General features: G+C 44.3%; 1 protein-coding gene across 1 annotated transcript in view; it reads left to right on the forward strand.

Moving 5' to 3' along the window:
- Positions 1–18,266, forward strand: part of LOC118400669 (WD repeat-containing protein 18-like) — a 110,660-nt gene that overhangs the window by 28,798 nt on the left and 63,596 nt on the right. Inside the window, exons 5-6 of the mRNA XM_052475243.1 lie at positions 6,369–6,512; positions 15,579–15,643. Coding sequence (XP_052331203.1) covers positions 6,369–6,512; positions 15,579–15,643 — 209 coding nt within the window. The remainder of the gene's footprint in view (positions 1–6,368; positions 6,513–15,578; positions 15,644–18,266) is intronic.

The following is an 18,266-nucleotide window of genomic DNA, read 5'->3' on the forward strand; positions in this document are numbered from 1 at the left end:
CTTCGCGTCCTGGGATAATCCACCCTCGCCGCTGACCATGACCCAATAGTCCTCACCCAGAACCCACAGAACTGAGGAGCAGCTCGTGACTGAGGGGCATCTCGGGACTGAGGGACAGCTCGGGACTGAGGGACAGCTCGGGACTGAGGGACAGCTCGGGACTGAGGGGCAGCTCGGGACTGAGGGGCAGCTCGAGACTGAGGGGCAGCCCAGAACTGAGGGGCAGCCCGGAACTGAGGGTCAGCCCGGAACTGAGGGTCAGCCCGGAACTGAGGGTCAGCCTGGAACTGAGGGTCAGCCCAGTACTGAGAGAAAGCCCAGTACTGAGAGGAAGCCCAGTACTGAGAGGAAGCCCAGTACTGAGATGAAGCTCAGGCAGGTAGTAGGCTCCGGTAGATCCTGGCTGGCTGGCGGATCTGGAAGATTCTGGTTGACTAGCAGATCTGGAAGAGACTGGTTGACTGGCAGATCTGGAAGAGACTGGTTGACTGGCAGATCTGGAAGAGACTGGTTGACTGGCAGATCTGGAAGAGACTGGTTGACTGGCAGATCTGGAAGAGACTGGTTGACTGGCAGATCTGGAAGAGACTGGTTGACTGGCAGATCTGGAAGAGACTGGTTGACTGGCAGATCTGGAAGAATCTGGTTGACTGGCAGATCTAGAAGATCATGGCTGACTGGCGGATCTAGCTGCTGTATGTAGACTGACCGCTCCTTGCAGACTGACAGCTCTGGCAGCTCCATGCAGGCTGACAGCTCTGACTGCTTCATACAGACTGACAGCTCTGGCTGCTCCATGCAGGCTGACAGCACCCTGCAGACTGGCAGCTCTTTGCAGACTGACAGCTCTGACTGCGTCATGCAGACTGACAGCTCTGACTGCTCCATGCAGGCTGACAGCACCCTGCAGACTGGCAGCTCTTTGCAGACTGACAGCTCTGGCTGCTTCATGCAGACTGACAGTACCTTGCAGACTGACAGCTCCCTGCAGACTGGCAGCTCAGGCTACTCCGAACAGGCAGGAGGCTCCGGCATCGCTGTAGAGGAGGAAGGCTCTGATAGCGCTGAACAGGCGGGAGACTCCGACAGCGCAGGAGGGAAGGAAGGCTCTGATAGCGCTGAACAGGCGGGAGACTCCTACAGCGCAGGAGGGAAGGAAGGCTCTGGCTGTGCTGAACAGGCAAGGCGCACAGAAGGCCTGGTGCGTGGTGCTGGAACGGGTGCTACAGGATCGAGGACACGCACTGGAAGCCTGGTGCGGGGAGCTGCTACCGGAGGACTGGTGTGTGGAGTTGGCTCTGGATGGACTGGACCGTGAAGGTGTACTGGAGAGCCTGAGAGCAGGACTGGCACAGGACGTGCAAGGCTAGGTAGGTACACAGGAGGCCTGGTGTGTGAGGCTGGCACATTTTTCACCAGCCGACTAACACGCACCTCAGGACGAGTATGGAGCGCTGACCCAGGTGCCATTAAATCCCCGACACGCTCCGTCGGACGAATATCGTACCTATAGCACCATGCTAGCAACTCCCTCATTACTCTCTCCTCCACTTTCCCCATTAACTCCTTCACAGTCTCTGCTTCGCTCACCTCTAACACCGGCTCTGGTTCTGGTCTCCTCCTTGGCTCCTCACGATAAACAAGGAGAGTTGGCTCTGGATAGACCGGACCGTGCAGGCGCACTGGAGCTCTTGAGCACCGAGCCTGCCCAACCTTACCTGGCTCGATGCCCACTTTAGCCCGGCCAATACGAAGGGCTGGTATGTGCCGCACCGGGCTATGCACCCGCACTGGAAACACCGTGCGCTCCATAGCATAACACGGTGCCTGCCCGGTCTCTCTAGCCCCCCGGTAAGCACAGGGAGTTTGTGCAGGTCTCCTACCTGGCATAGCCATACTCTCTTTAAGCCCCCCCCCCCAATATTATTTGGGGCTGCTTTTCGGGCTTCCTTGCCAACCGTGTTCCCTCGTATCGTCGGCTCCTATCTCCGGCTGCCTCTGCTCTCCTTAGTGCCTCCACCTGTTCCCATGGGAGGCGATCTCTTCCGGCCAGTATCTCCTCCCAAGTGTAACAACCTTTACCATCCAACACGTCTTCCCATGTCCATTCTCCGAATAATTCATCCTCCTTTTGCTGCTCCAGCTGTCACTGCCTGGCGTTCTTCGTTTGTCAAAAGAGAGTCGGACCGAAATGCAGTGTAGTGGTTACTCATGACTTTAATAGAAAAAGTGACACATGAAATAACTATACAAAATACAAAACAACAAACGGAACGTGAAACCTAATTACAGCCTATCTGGTGAAACTACACAGAGACAGAAACAATCACCCACGAAATACAAAGCGAAACCAGGCTACCTAAATACGGTTCCCAATCAGAGACAACGAGAATCACCTGACTCTGACAGCCAAGCCCATACAACACCCCTAATCAGCCGCGATCCCAAATACTACAAACCCCAATACGAAAATACAATATAACATAAACCCATGTCACACCCTGGCCTGACCAAATAATATAACGAAAACACAAAATACAATGACCAAGGCGTGACACTGATGTTCAAAAACTCAAACGCTGTTATTGTCTCACGCTTTTCATCAGGTTTCTGAGATGTTTTCCACGAGTTTCTGACTTCCCTTGCAACAGTTGCAGTCCATGATCTCACGGTTCTCAATTTTCAAATCAAACTGTTTTAAGTACAGTTGCCGAAAGGAACATTCTGTCATAAATAAACTGTATTTGTACACTGGAACAGACAAAGGAAATAAATATAAACAATAATGTTATCTAAACGGTTGTTCAAGAATGCACAAGGTCTTAGTGTTTACACCTGAATAAAAGGATCAGGTGGGGAGTAATGTACTCAAGAGCCTGGAACATTATACAGCACATATAGCTAGTATGCTTCCATAAAGCCAATTGTAGACTATTTCCATATCCCTTGACTTCAGCATTTTTGTTTTATGATAGGGTTGTGGGCATTGATCGAGTTAAATTATGGGCAGAATTCCCAACGCTATTTTACATTCAGCTTGTTTTATATCCTAAAGAAACATCAATCAAGTGGGATTTAACTAGGAAGGGGACAATGCAGAGGTAATGCTGAAGCTGTCCATCAGGCCAGTTTCACTGCTATCTGAAGGATGTTCAAGTCACATAAGCCAAATGGCCACACATGTATAGTCGTCCATCTTATACAGAACCTGTCGAGCTTATGTAGCCCACTTCCACCATGAGAACTCATTCAACATTTTTCTTTTAACTGCTGGTTGGTTGGCATGGTTATATAGCACCAGCTGTGTCCAACACGGGATAAATATCGAGGTATTATGCCTAAACAGGGATGAAGGGGGTGAAGACACCCCTTTGGGCCATCCTATTACAGAAGTAATTAGTGCAATATAACGTAGCTGATCACAAGTCACAAAACCTACACCCCTTTTACGTAACATACTTTCCACTTCCAAAATTTGTTCCTCAGCAGTTTCTTTTCTTCTCCTTACTCAATGAATTGCCTTCAAGATCTTGGCAAAAGACGTTAAGTGTCATAGCCACTAAATGATTTGATCTATCCAAGTCATTAAGTTGAGGTTGGAACAGAAATGTGCAGACTTTCTGCAGACTAAGATGTATTTTAATGCCCAGCACGCTAAAATGGCCCACTCCTCTCAGACAGACAGATTCAGGGGAACAGCCCTGCAGTGTGAGCTCACACAACATTTTCTTTGTTCTTGCGCTCTATTTCTTGGTCTCCCTCACTCTTTTTGTCATAGAAAGTGTGAGCTAGTGTTGGGCAGTATCCAGATTTTCAAACAGTTTCTCTACCATATTTGGGGTATATGGTATTTCCGAATATGCACAGAAGTGTCGCTATTTAAAAATATATACTTGTTGTTGTTGCGCAAAACAATTTAGGCACCAGGGATCTTAATCCAGGAGGGGATTGAATTTCTCTGCTGTAACCAATAAGCTTGATCTTGACATCTAGCCACTTAGCTAGCAACTTATGAAACCAAATCATAGCTGATGGTTCCTTGCTGTCCCCAGTCCACCTGGTTGTGCTGCTGCTCCAGTTTCAACTGTTCTGCCTGCAGCTATGAAACACGGACCTGTTCACCGGATGTGCAATCTTGTCCCGGACCTGCTGTTTTCGACTCTTTCTACCGCCCGCACCTGCTGTCTCTAACTCTGAAGGATCAGCTATGAAAAGCCAAATGACATTTACTCCTGAGGTGCTGACCTGTTGCACCTTCTACACCTTCTACAACCATTATTTGACCCTGCTGGTCATCTATGAACTTTTGAACATCTTGGCCACGTTCTGTTATCTCAACCCAGTACAGCCAGAAGACGACGGGTTACCCCTCAGAGCCTGGCTCCTCTCTAGCTTTCTTCCTATGTTCCTGTCTTTCTAGGGAGTTTTTCCAAGCCACCGTGCTTCTACATCTGCATTGCTTGCTGTTTGGGGTTTTAGGCTGGGTTTCTGTACAGCATTTTGTGACATCAGCTGATGTAAAAAGGGCTTTATAAATACATTTGTTTGATTGGGGTCCTGAGCTGGATATAATTTATTTGACACATCTTAGATTTCTTATAGTTATACTTAACTTATAGTTATAAGAAGTGGCGTAGCACATAGCCCCACTGTCCTTGCAAGGTGGGAGTGCCCCATATATACATGAACTCAGCAAAAAAAGAAACATCCCTTTTTCACGGGGCCTGTCTTTAAAGATAATTAATAAAAATCCAAATAACTTCACAGATCGTCATTGTAAAGGCTTTAAACATTGTTTCCATGCTTGTTCAATGAACCATAAACAATTAATAAACATGCACATGTGGAACGGTCGTTAAGACACTAACAGCTTACAGACAGTAGGCAATTAAGGTCACAGTTATGAAAACTTAGGACACTAAAGAGACCTTTCTACTGACTCTGAAAAACACCAAAAGAAAGATACCCAGGGTCCCTGCTCATCTGCGTGAACATGCCTTAGGCATGCTGCAAGGAGGCATGAGAACTGCAGATGTGGCCAGGGCAATAAATTCCAATGTCCGTATTGTGAGACGCCAAAGACAGCGCTACAGGGAGACAGGATGGACAGCTGATCATCCTCGCAGTGGCAGACCACGTGTAACAACACCTGCACAGGAGTGGTAAATCCAAACATCACACCTGCGGGACAGGTACAGGATGGCAACAACAACTGCCCGAGTTACAACAGGAACGCAGAATCCCTCCATCAGTGCTCAGACTGTCCGCAAAAGGCTGAGAGAGGCTGGACTGAGGGCTTGTAGGCCTGTTGTAAGGCAGGTCCTCACCAGACATCACCAGCAACAGCATCGCCTATGGGCACAAACCCACCGTCACTGGACCAGACAGGACTGTAAAAAAGTGCTCATCACTGACGAGTCATGGTTTGATTCAGGGGTGATTGTCGGATTCACGTTTATCGTCGAAGGAATGAGCATTACACAAGACCTGTACTCTGGAGCGGGATCAATTTGGAGGTGGAGGATCTGTCATGGTCGGGGGCAGTGTGTCACAGCATCATCGGACTGAGCTTGTCGTCATTGCAGGCAATCTCAACGCTGTGCGTTACAGGGAAGACATCCTCCTCCCTCATGTGGTACCTTTCCTGCAGGCTCATCCTGACATGACCCTCCAGCATGCCAATGCCACCAGCCATACTGCTCATTCTGTGCATGATTTCCTGCAAGACAGGAATGTCAGTGTTCTGCCATGGCCAGCGAAGAGCCTGGATCTCAATCCCATTAAGCACGTCTGGGACCTGTTGGATCGGAGAGTGAGGGCACATTTCCCCCCCAGAAATGTGACGGGAACTTGCAGGTGCCTTGGTGGAAGATTGGGGTAACATCTCACAGCAAGAACTGTCAAATCTGGTGCAGTCCACGAGGAGGAGATGCACTGCAGTACTTAGTATCTGGCGTGGCCACCAGCTGCATTGACTTTTACTTTTGATTTTTGACCTCTCCCCCCTTTGTTCAGGGGAACATTATTCCATTTCTGTTAGTCACATGTCTGTGGAACTTGTTCATTTTGTGTCTCAATTGTTGAATCTTATGTTCTTAACATATTTACACATGTTAAGTGTAAATATGTTAAGAGTTTACATACACATTTTAATACATTTTTTCCGGTATTGAAAGTTATACCGTCAAAATACACCGGTAAAAGGTGTATCGCCGAAGCCTAATGTGAGCCCTTAAAATTTTAGCAGTGTATTATGTTAGCAGCCCTCAAAATGTATTTCCTAAATCTGAAATTAACCAATGTCCACAACTCAGCTCAATTTATCTATGCATCCCTCTATCTCCTTTCTTCTCTCAACCTCTCTATAGCTATGGGAGCTATCCTCAGGTGAGATGCTCCTGTCTGTTCTCTTTGACGTGGGCATCATGTCAGTGACCCTTGACCCCTGCGAGTACTGCCTCTTCTGTGGCGGTAGCGACGGCGGTATAGTCCAAGTGTCCCTCTGCAGCCAGGTAAGCTATATTTTTTTTTGTCTTCACCACCTTAGCCTTTCACAGTTTACCCTTGAGCTTTCCTAGGGTTAACGTCTCAACGGCTTTAATTCACAAACTGTGGGTCTACCTTAATCGAGCATCCATCAAGCGCAACCTTGCCCACTCGAACATGGGTTTTTTGTTTCATAACGTCAGGGTTTCATCAGTGGCCTTCCTGTACATTATAAACAGGTTGCCCTACCATAAATAACCAACCCGTTGTGGATAGTGCCCACGGAGAGAAGTGTCTGGACAGGGACGAGCTCAGACGGGTGACAGCAAATTGGAAAACAGATATACAGCGGGTACATTAGGCCACAGTCTGGCGACGCACCAAGAGAAAGTGACGTAACTAAGATACTTTGAACTGGCATATCCATCTCTAAAATGGATTTTGCATGTCATAACTTTATCTCCTGGTGTATTCAGTACGTATTGTGCGCTGATATTTTTTATTTCAGTCTGACATCACAACTAGGGCTAAGCGATATGGCCAAAATATATTATATCACGGTATTTAAAATTAAAAAAATTGGATGGTTTGACGGTATTTTATATTTTTTAATAATAAAAGTTTGCTTTATGAGTAGTGCGTGGCCCAGGGTGGCAACACATACAGTGCATTCGGGAAAGTATTCAGAGCCCTTGACTTTTTGTCTTTTTGAGTTTTGACTTATTCTAAAATGGATTAAATAGTTTTTTCTCCTCATTAATCTACACACAATACCCCATAATGACAAAGCAAAAAAAAAAATATGTACATTTATTTTAAAAAAATGAAATATCACATTTACTCAAGTATTCAGACCCTTTACTCAGTACTTTGTTGAAGCACCTTTTGCAGTGATTACAGCCTCCAGTCTTCTTGGGTATGACGCTACCTGTGTTTGGGGAGTTTCTCCCATTCTTCTCTCCAGATCCTCTCAAACTCTGTCAGGTTGGATGGGGAGTGTCACTGCACAGCTATTTTCAGGTCTCTCCAGAGATGAAAGACCCGTGTTCAAGTCCGGGCTATGGCTCGGCCACTCAAAGACATAGATACTTGTTCCTGAAGCCACTCCTGTGTTGTCTTGGCTGTGTGCTTAGGGTTGTTGTCCTGTTGGGAAGGTGAACCTTCACCCCAGTCTGAGGTCCTGAGCATTCTGGAGCAGGTTTTCATCCAGGAGCTTTCTGTACTTTGCTCTGTTCATCTTTCCCTCGATCCTGACTAGTCTGCCAGTCCCTGCCTCTGAAAAACATCCCCACCGTATGATGCTTTCACCATCATGGTGCCATGCTTCCTCAAGATGTAAATGCCAAAGTGTTCAGTCTTGGTTTCATCAGACCAGATAATCTTGTTTCTGATGGTCTGAGAGTCCTTTAGGTGCCTTTTGTCAAACTCCAAGCGGGCTGTCATGTGCCTTTCACTGAGGAGTGGCTTCTGTCTGGCCATTCTACCATAAAGCCCTGATTGGTGGAGTGCTACAGAGATGGTTGTCCTTCTGGAAGGTTCTCCCATCTCCACATAGGAACTCTGGAGCTTTGTCAGTGTGACAATTGGGTTTATTGCTCAGTTTGGCCGGGCAGCCAGCTCTAAGAAGAGTATTGGTAGTTCAAAACTTCTTCCATTGAAGAGTGATGGAGGCCACTGTGTTCTTGGGGACCTTCAATGCTGCAGACATTTTTTGGTACCCTTCCCCAGATCTGTGCCACGACACAATCCTGTCTCTGAGCTCTATGGACAATTCGGTCGACCTCATGGCTTGTTTTGTGCTCGGACATTCACTGTCAACTGTGGGACCTTATAAAGGTGTGTGCCTTTCCAAATCATATCCAACCAATTAATTTACCTCAGGATCATCAATGGAAACAGGATGCACCTGAGTGCAATTTCAAGTCTCATAGCAAAGGGTCTGAATACTTATGTAAATAAGGTATTTCTGTTTTTTAATTAATTTGCACATTTTAAATGATTGCAATGGGTATTCATCCATGGATTGTTTTATACTGTTCAAAACAACAAAAATATTTTTCTGCATTTTCATAAATGTATGCAATTTCTGCGCTGATTTGAGATCATTTCCACACTGCCACGTAGGGCTGCACAAAATGGGCAAACAATCTAGGCCTTATTTTTAACCAAATATTACAATTGCGATTTGACTTGAGATTTTGAGAAAAACACTTGAGTGAACTGTTGGAATCATGGAAATAGAATGATTATTCTAATTATATAGTTAGAATATAATAGTGGGCACTTTGAATACAGTGTTAGACATGAAAACGCCAGGGAGGAGTTATTGTGACCATCTAGGATCCATAGTGTTTGTGTTTCCTAAGGGACCCTATAATCTTTGGCTACATTGAATGCTTTCTCTTAGCAACTTCATGTAGCTAACATATTCTTGCTGTGCCTATTCCTCTTTGATTTAGAAGATACTGTTGCATAAAATACATGCAGATTTAGGTCTACACCATCACTGGTATTATCAGGCTGTATAGCTAATTGAGTTTGCTCTGACTCAGTACATTTATTATCTGGCTAGCGATTAGCATTAGCGGCTAACAAGATTTAGGCCCAACTTGCTAATAAAGGACAAACTAGCTGTTTGCAGATGTAAGAAACACAAACCAATAGTGTAGTTATAGAACGCTAGTGGATTTATATTAAGAAGCAAAGTGAAAACCGCCGTTGTCATCAACATTGTTGCAGACTGAACACAAGTGTCTCGTGGTCGAAGGAACAACAAATGCGCTCCTTGAGTGACGGGGCAGGGCTAAATCGGCATGCAGAAAGAGAAACTCAAGAAGGGAAGTAAACTATAAAAATGGACGTTACAAACTGCGTATCACATTTAACAAACCAAACATTCAAATAGAAGGTGAAGTAAAAACCCAAACCGGTCCATGCATCAGTTCCGGCCTATCATCAAATCAAATCAAATGTATTTATATAGCCCTTCGTACATCAGCTGATATCTCAAAGTGCTGTACAGAAACCCAGCCTAAAACCCCAAACAGCAAGCAATGCAGGTGTAGAAGCACGGTGGCTAGGAAAAACTCCCTAGAAAGGCCAAAACCTAGGAAGAAACATAGAGAGGAACCAGGCTATGTGGGGTGGCCAGTCCTCTTCTGGCTGTGCCGGGTGGAGATTATAACAGAACATGGCCAAGATGTTCAAATGTTCATAAATGACCAGCATGGTCCAATAATAATAAGGCAGAACAGTTGAAACTGGAGCAGCAGCACAGCCAGGTGGACTGGGGACAGCAAGGAGTCATCATGTCAGGTAGTCCTGAGGCATGGTCCTAGGGCTCAGGTCCTCCGAGAGAGAGAAAGAAAGAGAGAAAGAGAGAATTAGAGAGAGCACACTTAGATTCACACAGGACACCGAATAGGACAGGAGAAGTACTCCAGATATAACAAACTGACCCTAGCCCCCCGACACATAAACTACTGCAGCATAAATACTGGAGGCTGAGACAGGAGGGGTCAGGAGACACTGTGGCCCCATCCGAGGACACTCCCGGACAGGGCCAAACAGGAAGGATATAACCCCACCCACTTTGCCAAAGCACAGCACCCACACCACTAGAGGGATATCTTCAACCACCAATTTATCCTCATGAGACAAAAATATGGTATACAGCACAGGACAGTTCACAGCTAGTATCTTTGAAGACTGCAGATGAATAGAGTCAAATAAGCACATTTATTTCCAGCACATGAAAATAATTTATAAAATAAGAAAATACATTTGACTCAATTCCCTGTGAGTTAGTACATTTGTACATTTCTAGTGACACACGAAAATACAGTAAACTTCGTAAGAGGTGTCCCTCTGATCAGCTGGCAGCGCCTTGATGTGTCTCCTCAGTGCTGGCATGGAACAGAGCTGCTAAAGTTTGTTAGTGAAGAGGGGAATGGGAGTGATGTTTGGACCGGTCCACATCTCTCTGGTGCACAAGGCAGGTTATGCTTGCACAAAGCTGGTGGGAGATCGGTAGGGCAGTTCCAGAACACTACTCTGCAGCATCCCTTTAGTATCTTTGCTTGGGCTCACCCTGTGTTTTCCAATTTACAGAAATCCACTGAGAAAGACTTCTTCAGTTGAAAGGGAAAATATAAATAAACCGTTAATCTACCACTATTTGTAATTCTGCACATGTAGTGGGGGATTCTCTAAAATCACTCAACTGTTGATTTTCCATTAACTTTCTAAGCAATGCACCATCCTTGTATGGGTGAATCTCCACTGTTGGCCTGAAAGGTGGAGAGGTTGTAGAAAACGAGAAAGGGGGGATCACTGGCATGACCAGTGTGTTTGGGTTGTAAATAATCTGGGGTCTTTCACAGGGACTGTTGTCTGATCCCATGCCTCTTGAGGGACTTCCTCCCTGTGTGGCTCCTGGTTGCTGTACATTCCCATAAGAGTAGTCAAGTGTAGTGGAGGCTCAAAAATTGACGGTTTATTAATGCGTAAGTTCTAGTTTGTTGACTATAACGTTAATATGGTGGCAACGATGTAGGCTGTGTAGCGGTTAGTGGTTATGGTATGAAGGTTTGGCTTGGAGGTTTTTGTACCTTGTCACAGACCGCTGTTGTGTTGTGCACTGAAGTCCACAAGCGAAGGGAAAAGGTGAGCACGTAAATGCGAGAAGGAATTATACAACGAGCAAAGTGATGATGCTGCATGTGGCTGCTATGAAAGTAAACTGTGTGTGCGGGTGATTCTTTCTGACAATTCTGTTGCAAAACATTTCTTAAACAAAAGCAGACGAAATGAAACCGGGAAGGACCTACCTGAATTGGTCCAATAGAAACTCTATTTGTTTTGTGCGATTACATCCCAGATCAGCTAGATGCAGGCAAAGGTGTTCACGGCGGTATTGAATGTGTTACTGTCTGTTACCTTGATTACGCCAATTTGTCTCTCGACCTGTGCATCTATGTAATAAACATTCATTTGCAGGCTAGGTTGTAGCTACCTCGTGATGGATATGGGGCAAAGTCTAGTATCATGCAGTAGCCTAAACCTGTGTGTTACATTGCGACGAGTTAATGGAATATAGAATAAATAATGCGATGCTCGTTTAAAAAAAAATGGTCCCCCCTAATCTTGAACGGCGCTGTCACTGGTCAAGTGGGATCCTTTCTGACAGCTTCTCGTCAAGGAGAAAGGAGACCTGTCATGGTTCAGAGTCACAGTCCCCCAGTTTAGTGCATCTAGACTTACTGCAACATGCTAACCAGGATCTTTGTTCCTCAGCTTTGACAGATCATTTAACACAAGATGGACTTTTGTATTAGGCATTATTTATGGTTTATTTGCAGGATGGGCTTCTTTTGTGCCCCAGAAAGTCACATTTCCGTGCATAACAATTTGTGTTTGTCAAGCTGCACCGAATGAATCCAAATTGAGTATGTAACCGACACAACCAACTGGATCAAAGAAGATGTCAATGGATGTTGTTTAGTTTGAGGTTCAAGCTTTGTCCTCTCTTCTCCTTTCTACTTGTCATGAGTTTCATGTCAGGTAAAGAAACTTGCAGAAAAGACTCAATTAAACATGACAGAAATTAATGGGAACATTTTTGCAGAAGAAAGGATCCCCTCCCCTCATTAGAATACCCCATTTCTATTTAAAACCTGATTTTCCCTCATTCTGGCTCTTGCAGTCATATGAAACTGGGTGTGAGTCACTCCCTTTGCAGGCAGGTTGCCCGTAGGCATCACCCCCCATTATAGACACTTCCTGTCTCCTTTCTCTTCCTCTCATAGTCCTGCAGGAAGCTCAGACCGAGTGCCTCCAAATCTGTGCTTCAATGACCAAGTCTCACTGCCCCATTTATTCTTCATGTATTGATAATTAAAACTCGCACATTTCAGTTTTTCAACCTCTTTACTCGTCATCTCATTTACTTTGTAATTGTGTACACCTCCCCCCCCAAATCCGCGACGCTGGAAATGTTGTGGGTGGCACTTGGATGTATGGCCAAACAAACAATATCCCAGAGGCATCAGGTTTGAGTGGAGAAAAGCCCTCTTCTGATACACACACACACACACACACACACACACACACACACACACACACACACACACACACACACACACACACACACACACACACACACACACACACACACACACACACACACACACACACACACACACACACACACACACACACACACACACACACACCCTTTCACTGACTCATGGTTATTGTTCCAGTCCTCTCACAGGTTATTAATACAACCAACAAGTTCATGTTAGTCAGTCAGGTTGACAGGGAGTATGACAATATTCACAGAAACGGTCATGTAGATCTAGACTGCTCCTTTGGTTTTTGTTCGAATTTTTTATCTACGGTGCAGATTACTTCGTCTAATATTCTGCTATTGGTCAGGGGACTCCATCGCTTATGTTGTGTAAAAAAACAAAGTATAGCAATAATTGCTTTTAATGTTGTAGTGGAATGACTTGACCTCAGGAAGAATGGCTTAAAGTCAATAAATAGTCATTGATATGACAAGATTTCTGAGACGGCATATAATTTAATTTATTCATATTGAAGTATGTTTTATGTATGCTTAAAATACCTGTTGCAAGCTGTAATTATTGAGATAGATAATTCCCCTGGTCAAGACCCTGTTTGGATACACGAGTTGCTCGACTTATCTTATTGCCTACCGACCACTTCACTTTGGTCCTGTATCTCTAATCATATCTTATTAGTGTGTGAACGTTCCTCAGATCTTTATTGCTTGCCTTTAAAGGCCCAGTGCAGCCAAAATTACATTTTCACTGTGTTTTGTATCATATTGTACGACAGATAATGAAAAATAACACTGAAAGTTTAAAAAAAATGTATCAGTGTTATTTCCTGATAGTTGCTGGTTGAAAATACAATGTACACAGGACCTTCTAATCAGCCTGTTTGCATGGGCAAGAGTTTCGGCTTGCCTGGTAAACAATTTACTGCATGGTGATGTCAATAGACTCCCAGACAGTCTTAGCAAAATTCTTCCTTGAGAAACTAAAAAGCTATTTTTGTCCATTTTAATGGAAACTATCACAGTAGGGTACTTAATTGTTACCGGAAAATGATTTGATATTGATATAAAAACGTCTGCATTGGGCCTTTTAAAGATTTTGAAAGCCAAGCCGCTAACCCATTGACTCGCACGCCTTGGACTTCCAACCAGTCTTTAGAAGCTTAATTATTTAGGAATGCTGCATCTTAAAGATCAATTGGATAATTAAGATAATTGGAGAGAGAAGAAAGCTTTTATAGCCCTGCTCTGCATTAAATCAATTACATTATCTCTGCATTGTTGTTTTCTATGGTTCAAGTTAAGTCTATAGATGCTGGTGAGTGAAATCACAGCTTTTTACTGCTCCACCATTTCCTCTTCCCTCTGGCTTCCCCCTGGCTCTTAAATTAGAATGGTCTACTTCATTATGCCGCATTCTTTGTCATTCATTCTAAAGAAATTGCAGATCATCTGTATCTCATTCTTTCCGTGTTTTGATTGAGAATGGATATTGTGGTGTTTGCATTTTTCCAGTTTAATCCTCTCAATTTATGAGTTTGTACATCTTTGATAAAGACATCTCTTCCCTCTATCTGGTTAACATTGCTTGACACTCTTCATGACTGCTTGTCTCGAAAGTTAGTGTTATTACTTTGGGCCAACTGGATTCCATCACAAATGGTTGATATTTTTCATTTTTTTAGGTATTAATTTTTACATAATTTGTCTGAATCCAATAGGGTTGTTGCAAATCTGAACATATTGTGGTTTATTTTTTAACAAAGAGTGGGATCACTTTGTATTAAAACTACCTGTATACTGTATTTGGACACTGCACCAACCCCAGAAATTAACCATCATTTCCTTAACAACAACCACATCTCCTGATACAGCTTAAAACATTTCTGAATATAATTTTGAAACTGCCACCTCTACAGTCAGCATCCAAAAGGCATTAACTCTTCACCAGCACGTCTTTTCCTGCTCCCCTAATTGTGCTGTTTACCCGATTTGGAGAGGGTTATTCATTTCCTAGAGAGCTTAACTGTGAATGTGCCTTTGGATCATTGTTTAATGAAGGGGATTTCATACCCTAGCTGGGCAGAAGTTCTTATTCATTCTGAGTGAGAGCTGCGCTCGTTGAGGTTTAGTTCCCCCCCTTGTTGTCAAAATTGTTCAGCAGGAGATGAGACAGTGAGCCCAGAATTGTCACATTTGGATAAATAGGCCTAGTGACAGACAGACAGGCTGAGAATTCTCTTCCCCACTGCGAGCCAGCAGCAACTAGCTGTTTCCTTTTCCTGCAGTGTGAAGGTTTTGAAATGTAATCCTGCCAAGACTTTTTTGCCATAGGAAATACATAATTTTCTTGCTAAATGGTTCCGGACATCCCTCACGGATTTAAGCACTTGATTTTAACAGTTTAACAGGCTAATGTCACAATTTGTATTTATTTCATCCTTCATCGGTGGTGGATTAGACTAATTACTGTATTTTTCATTCCACTTCCAACATTTTAGTTAATGGAGTGGTGTGAAATGATACACGATGCTTCCTTCCCACTCAAACCTTCCCTTAATGATTTGAATTTCAGTCTTCTGGCCAGAGTATCAAGCCCAGGCCAGGCTTCTACACAAACAGACAAAATTATTCACTTTTAACCAAATCCCTTTCAAGTCCACTTGTCATGTTTAATTGAGTGCCCTCAAAATAGGCAGTATAGAAGTGATGTAATGATTAGAGTTGGTCATAGTCAAGTCCAGCGGTGTCCAGTCCTCCCTTTCTTACTGCATGTCTGACACAACCGCATCCCTAATTAAAGCAATTAAGTCAATCGATCAAACCATTAAGAGGCTGGACAGGGCCACAAATTCCCTGCCAACTTAATAGAGGAGAGGGGGGAACATGTTAGTGAGTGTACCTGAGACACAAGCTAATTAGCTATGGGAATGAAAAACAACTATCAGAAGTCTGAGGTTTGCTTACTCTGATGAACTTCTGTTGACTTCTTTCTTCTGGTCTGCAGAGCCTAAGTCGGGATAAGACATTCCAGTCGGACAACGAGGGTAACCAGGTTTTCAAAGGACACAGGTGGGCTGCCTTCAAGAGCTCTTCTATGTAATATGCCACTTAGCAGACAGTTTTTTCCAAAGCGACCTTAGTCATGCGGCATACATTTTACATATGGGTGGTCCTGGGAATCGAAGGCACTATCCTGGCATTGCAGTGTAGTCATATTTGATATGTGTATATATACACACACACATCACATGTGATTCGTAATAAGACAAGCATTTTATATGACTCCATAAAGATAATAAAAATGTACAAGCAAGGATTAGGCAATGAGTTGACGTTGACTAGCAAGAATTGGTCTGAGAATTGTATATCTCATTAACATTGTACAATGAATGGATTCACATACAAAGCATGAAGCTTAAGTTACAAACCATAATTCTTGGCATATACAGTGCATTCGGAAAGTATTCAGACCCCTGGACCTTTTCCATATTTTGTTACATTAGTCTTATTCTAAAATAGATTAAATAATTATTTTTCCTCGTCAATCTACCCCATAACGATGAAGTGAAAATACGTTTTTAGAATTTTTCAAATGTATTAAAAATAATCTGATACCTTATTTATATAAGTATTCCGACCCTTTGCTATGAGACTCGAAATTGAGCTCAGGTGCTTCCTGTTTCCATTGATCATCCTTGGGATTTTTCTACAACTTGATTGGATTCCACCTGTGGTAAATTCAATTGATTGGACATAATTTGGAAAGGCATACACCTGTCTATATAAGGCCCCACAGTTGACAGTGCATGTCAGAGCAAAAACCAAGCCATAAGGTTGAAGGTATTGTCCGTAGAGCGCCGAGACAGGATTGTGTCGAGGTACAGATCTGGGGAAGGGTACCAAAAATGTCTGCAGCATTGAAGGTCCCCAAGAACACAGTGGCCTCCATCATTCTTAAATGGAAGAGGTTTTGAACCACCAAGACTCTTCCTCGATCTAGCCGCCCGGCCAATCTAAGCAAACGGGGGAGAGGTTCCTTGCTTAGGGAAGGGACCAAGAACCCGATGGTTACTCTGACAGAGCTCCGGAGTTCCTCTGTGGGGATGGGAGGACAGAAGGACAACTGTCTCTGCAGCACTCCACCAATCAGCCCTTTATGGTAGAGAGGCCAGACAGAAGCCACACCTCAGTAAAAAGGCACATGACAGCACACTTGGAGTTTTCCAAAAGGCACCTAAAGGACTCTCAGACCATGAGAAACAAGATTCTCTGGTCTGATTGAACTCTTTTGCCTGAAAGCCAAGTGTCATGTCTGGAGGAAACCTGGCACCATCCCTACAGTGAAGAATGGTGGTGGCAGCATCATGCTGTGGGGATTTTTTTCCACCGGCAAGGACTGGGAGACTTGTTAGGATCGAGGGGAAAGATGAACCTGAGCAAACTACAGAGAGATTCTTGATGAAACCCTACTCCAGAGTGCTCAGGACCTCAGACTGTGGCGAAGGTTCACCTTCCAGCAGGACAACGACCCTAAGCACACAGCCAATACAACGCAGAAGTGGTTTCAGGACAAGTCTCTGAATGTCCTTAAATGGCCCAGCCAGAGTCTGGACTTGAACCCGATCGAACATCTGGAGAGATCTGAAAATAGATGTGCAGCGATGCTCCCCATCCAACCTGACAGATCTTTAGAGAATCAGCAGAGAAGTTAAAGCTGTCAAAGGTTGGCTAACCATGACTGCATGCCCATGCACGCCTCCAACTTGATCATCAAGTTTGCAGACGACACAAAAGTAGTAGTCTTGATCACCAACAACGACTAGACAGCCAATAGGGAGGAGGTGAGGGCACTCGGAGTGTGGTATCAAGAAAACAACCTCTCACTGAACTTCGACAAATCAAAAGGAGATGATCATGGACTTCAGGAAACAGCAGAGGGAGCACCCCCCTCTCCGCGTCGACGGGACAGCAGTGGAGAAGGTGGAAAATTTAAGTTCCTCGGCATACACATCACAGACAAACTGAAATGGTCCACCCACACAGACAGTGTGGTAAAGAAGGCGCAACAGCGCCTCTTCAACCTCAGGAGGCTGAAGAAATTTTACAGATGCACAATAGAGAGCAAACTACCTGCCCTCCAAGACACCTACAGCACCCGATGTCACAGGAAGGACAAAAAGATAATTGTTACGAATCCCTTTTGGCCCGACAGTCTAGGGGGGATGGTAATGAGACCTGTAACATAACTCATGCAATTTATAATAGTGACAAAGTAAAAGTGTGAACTAAATAACCACGACAACTGAAATCTACCGTCAAACTCAGGGTTTATTGGAAAACACACGGTAATGGGGGGAGCAGGAAAAGGGGCTGAGCTGGACCCAAGGAAAGAAACAATAAGTATTCAAAAACACCCCTAAGCTAGACTAGCCTATTTCAACAACAGCTAACTAACTAACCAAAAAGATACAGTGGGTGGCCCGCCCAGTTCTAACTAGTGTATTTAACAAAATTTACCTACGGGTAGTGTATGCCCATGGGCGACTTGTCTTTTCCCACCAGCAAACAAACACCATAACCAAAAACAATATGAGGACAAAGTGATATGGAGGTGCTCAAAAAAAAGGAGAGGTCAATACATAAAGAGAGTGAAACCGAGAGACCTACAGACATGGCATTTACAGAGCGATTA

Source organism: Oncorhynchus keta, chromosome 22 (genome assembly GCF_023373465.1).
Source record: "Oncorhynchus keta strain PuntledgeMale-10-30-2019 chromosome 22, Oket_V2, whole genome shotgun sequence".
NCBI classification, from domain to species: Eukaryota; Metazoa; Chordata; class Actinopteri; order Salmoniformes; family Salmonidae; genus Oncorhynchus; species Oncorhynchus keta.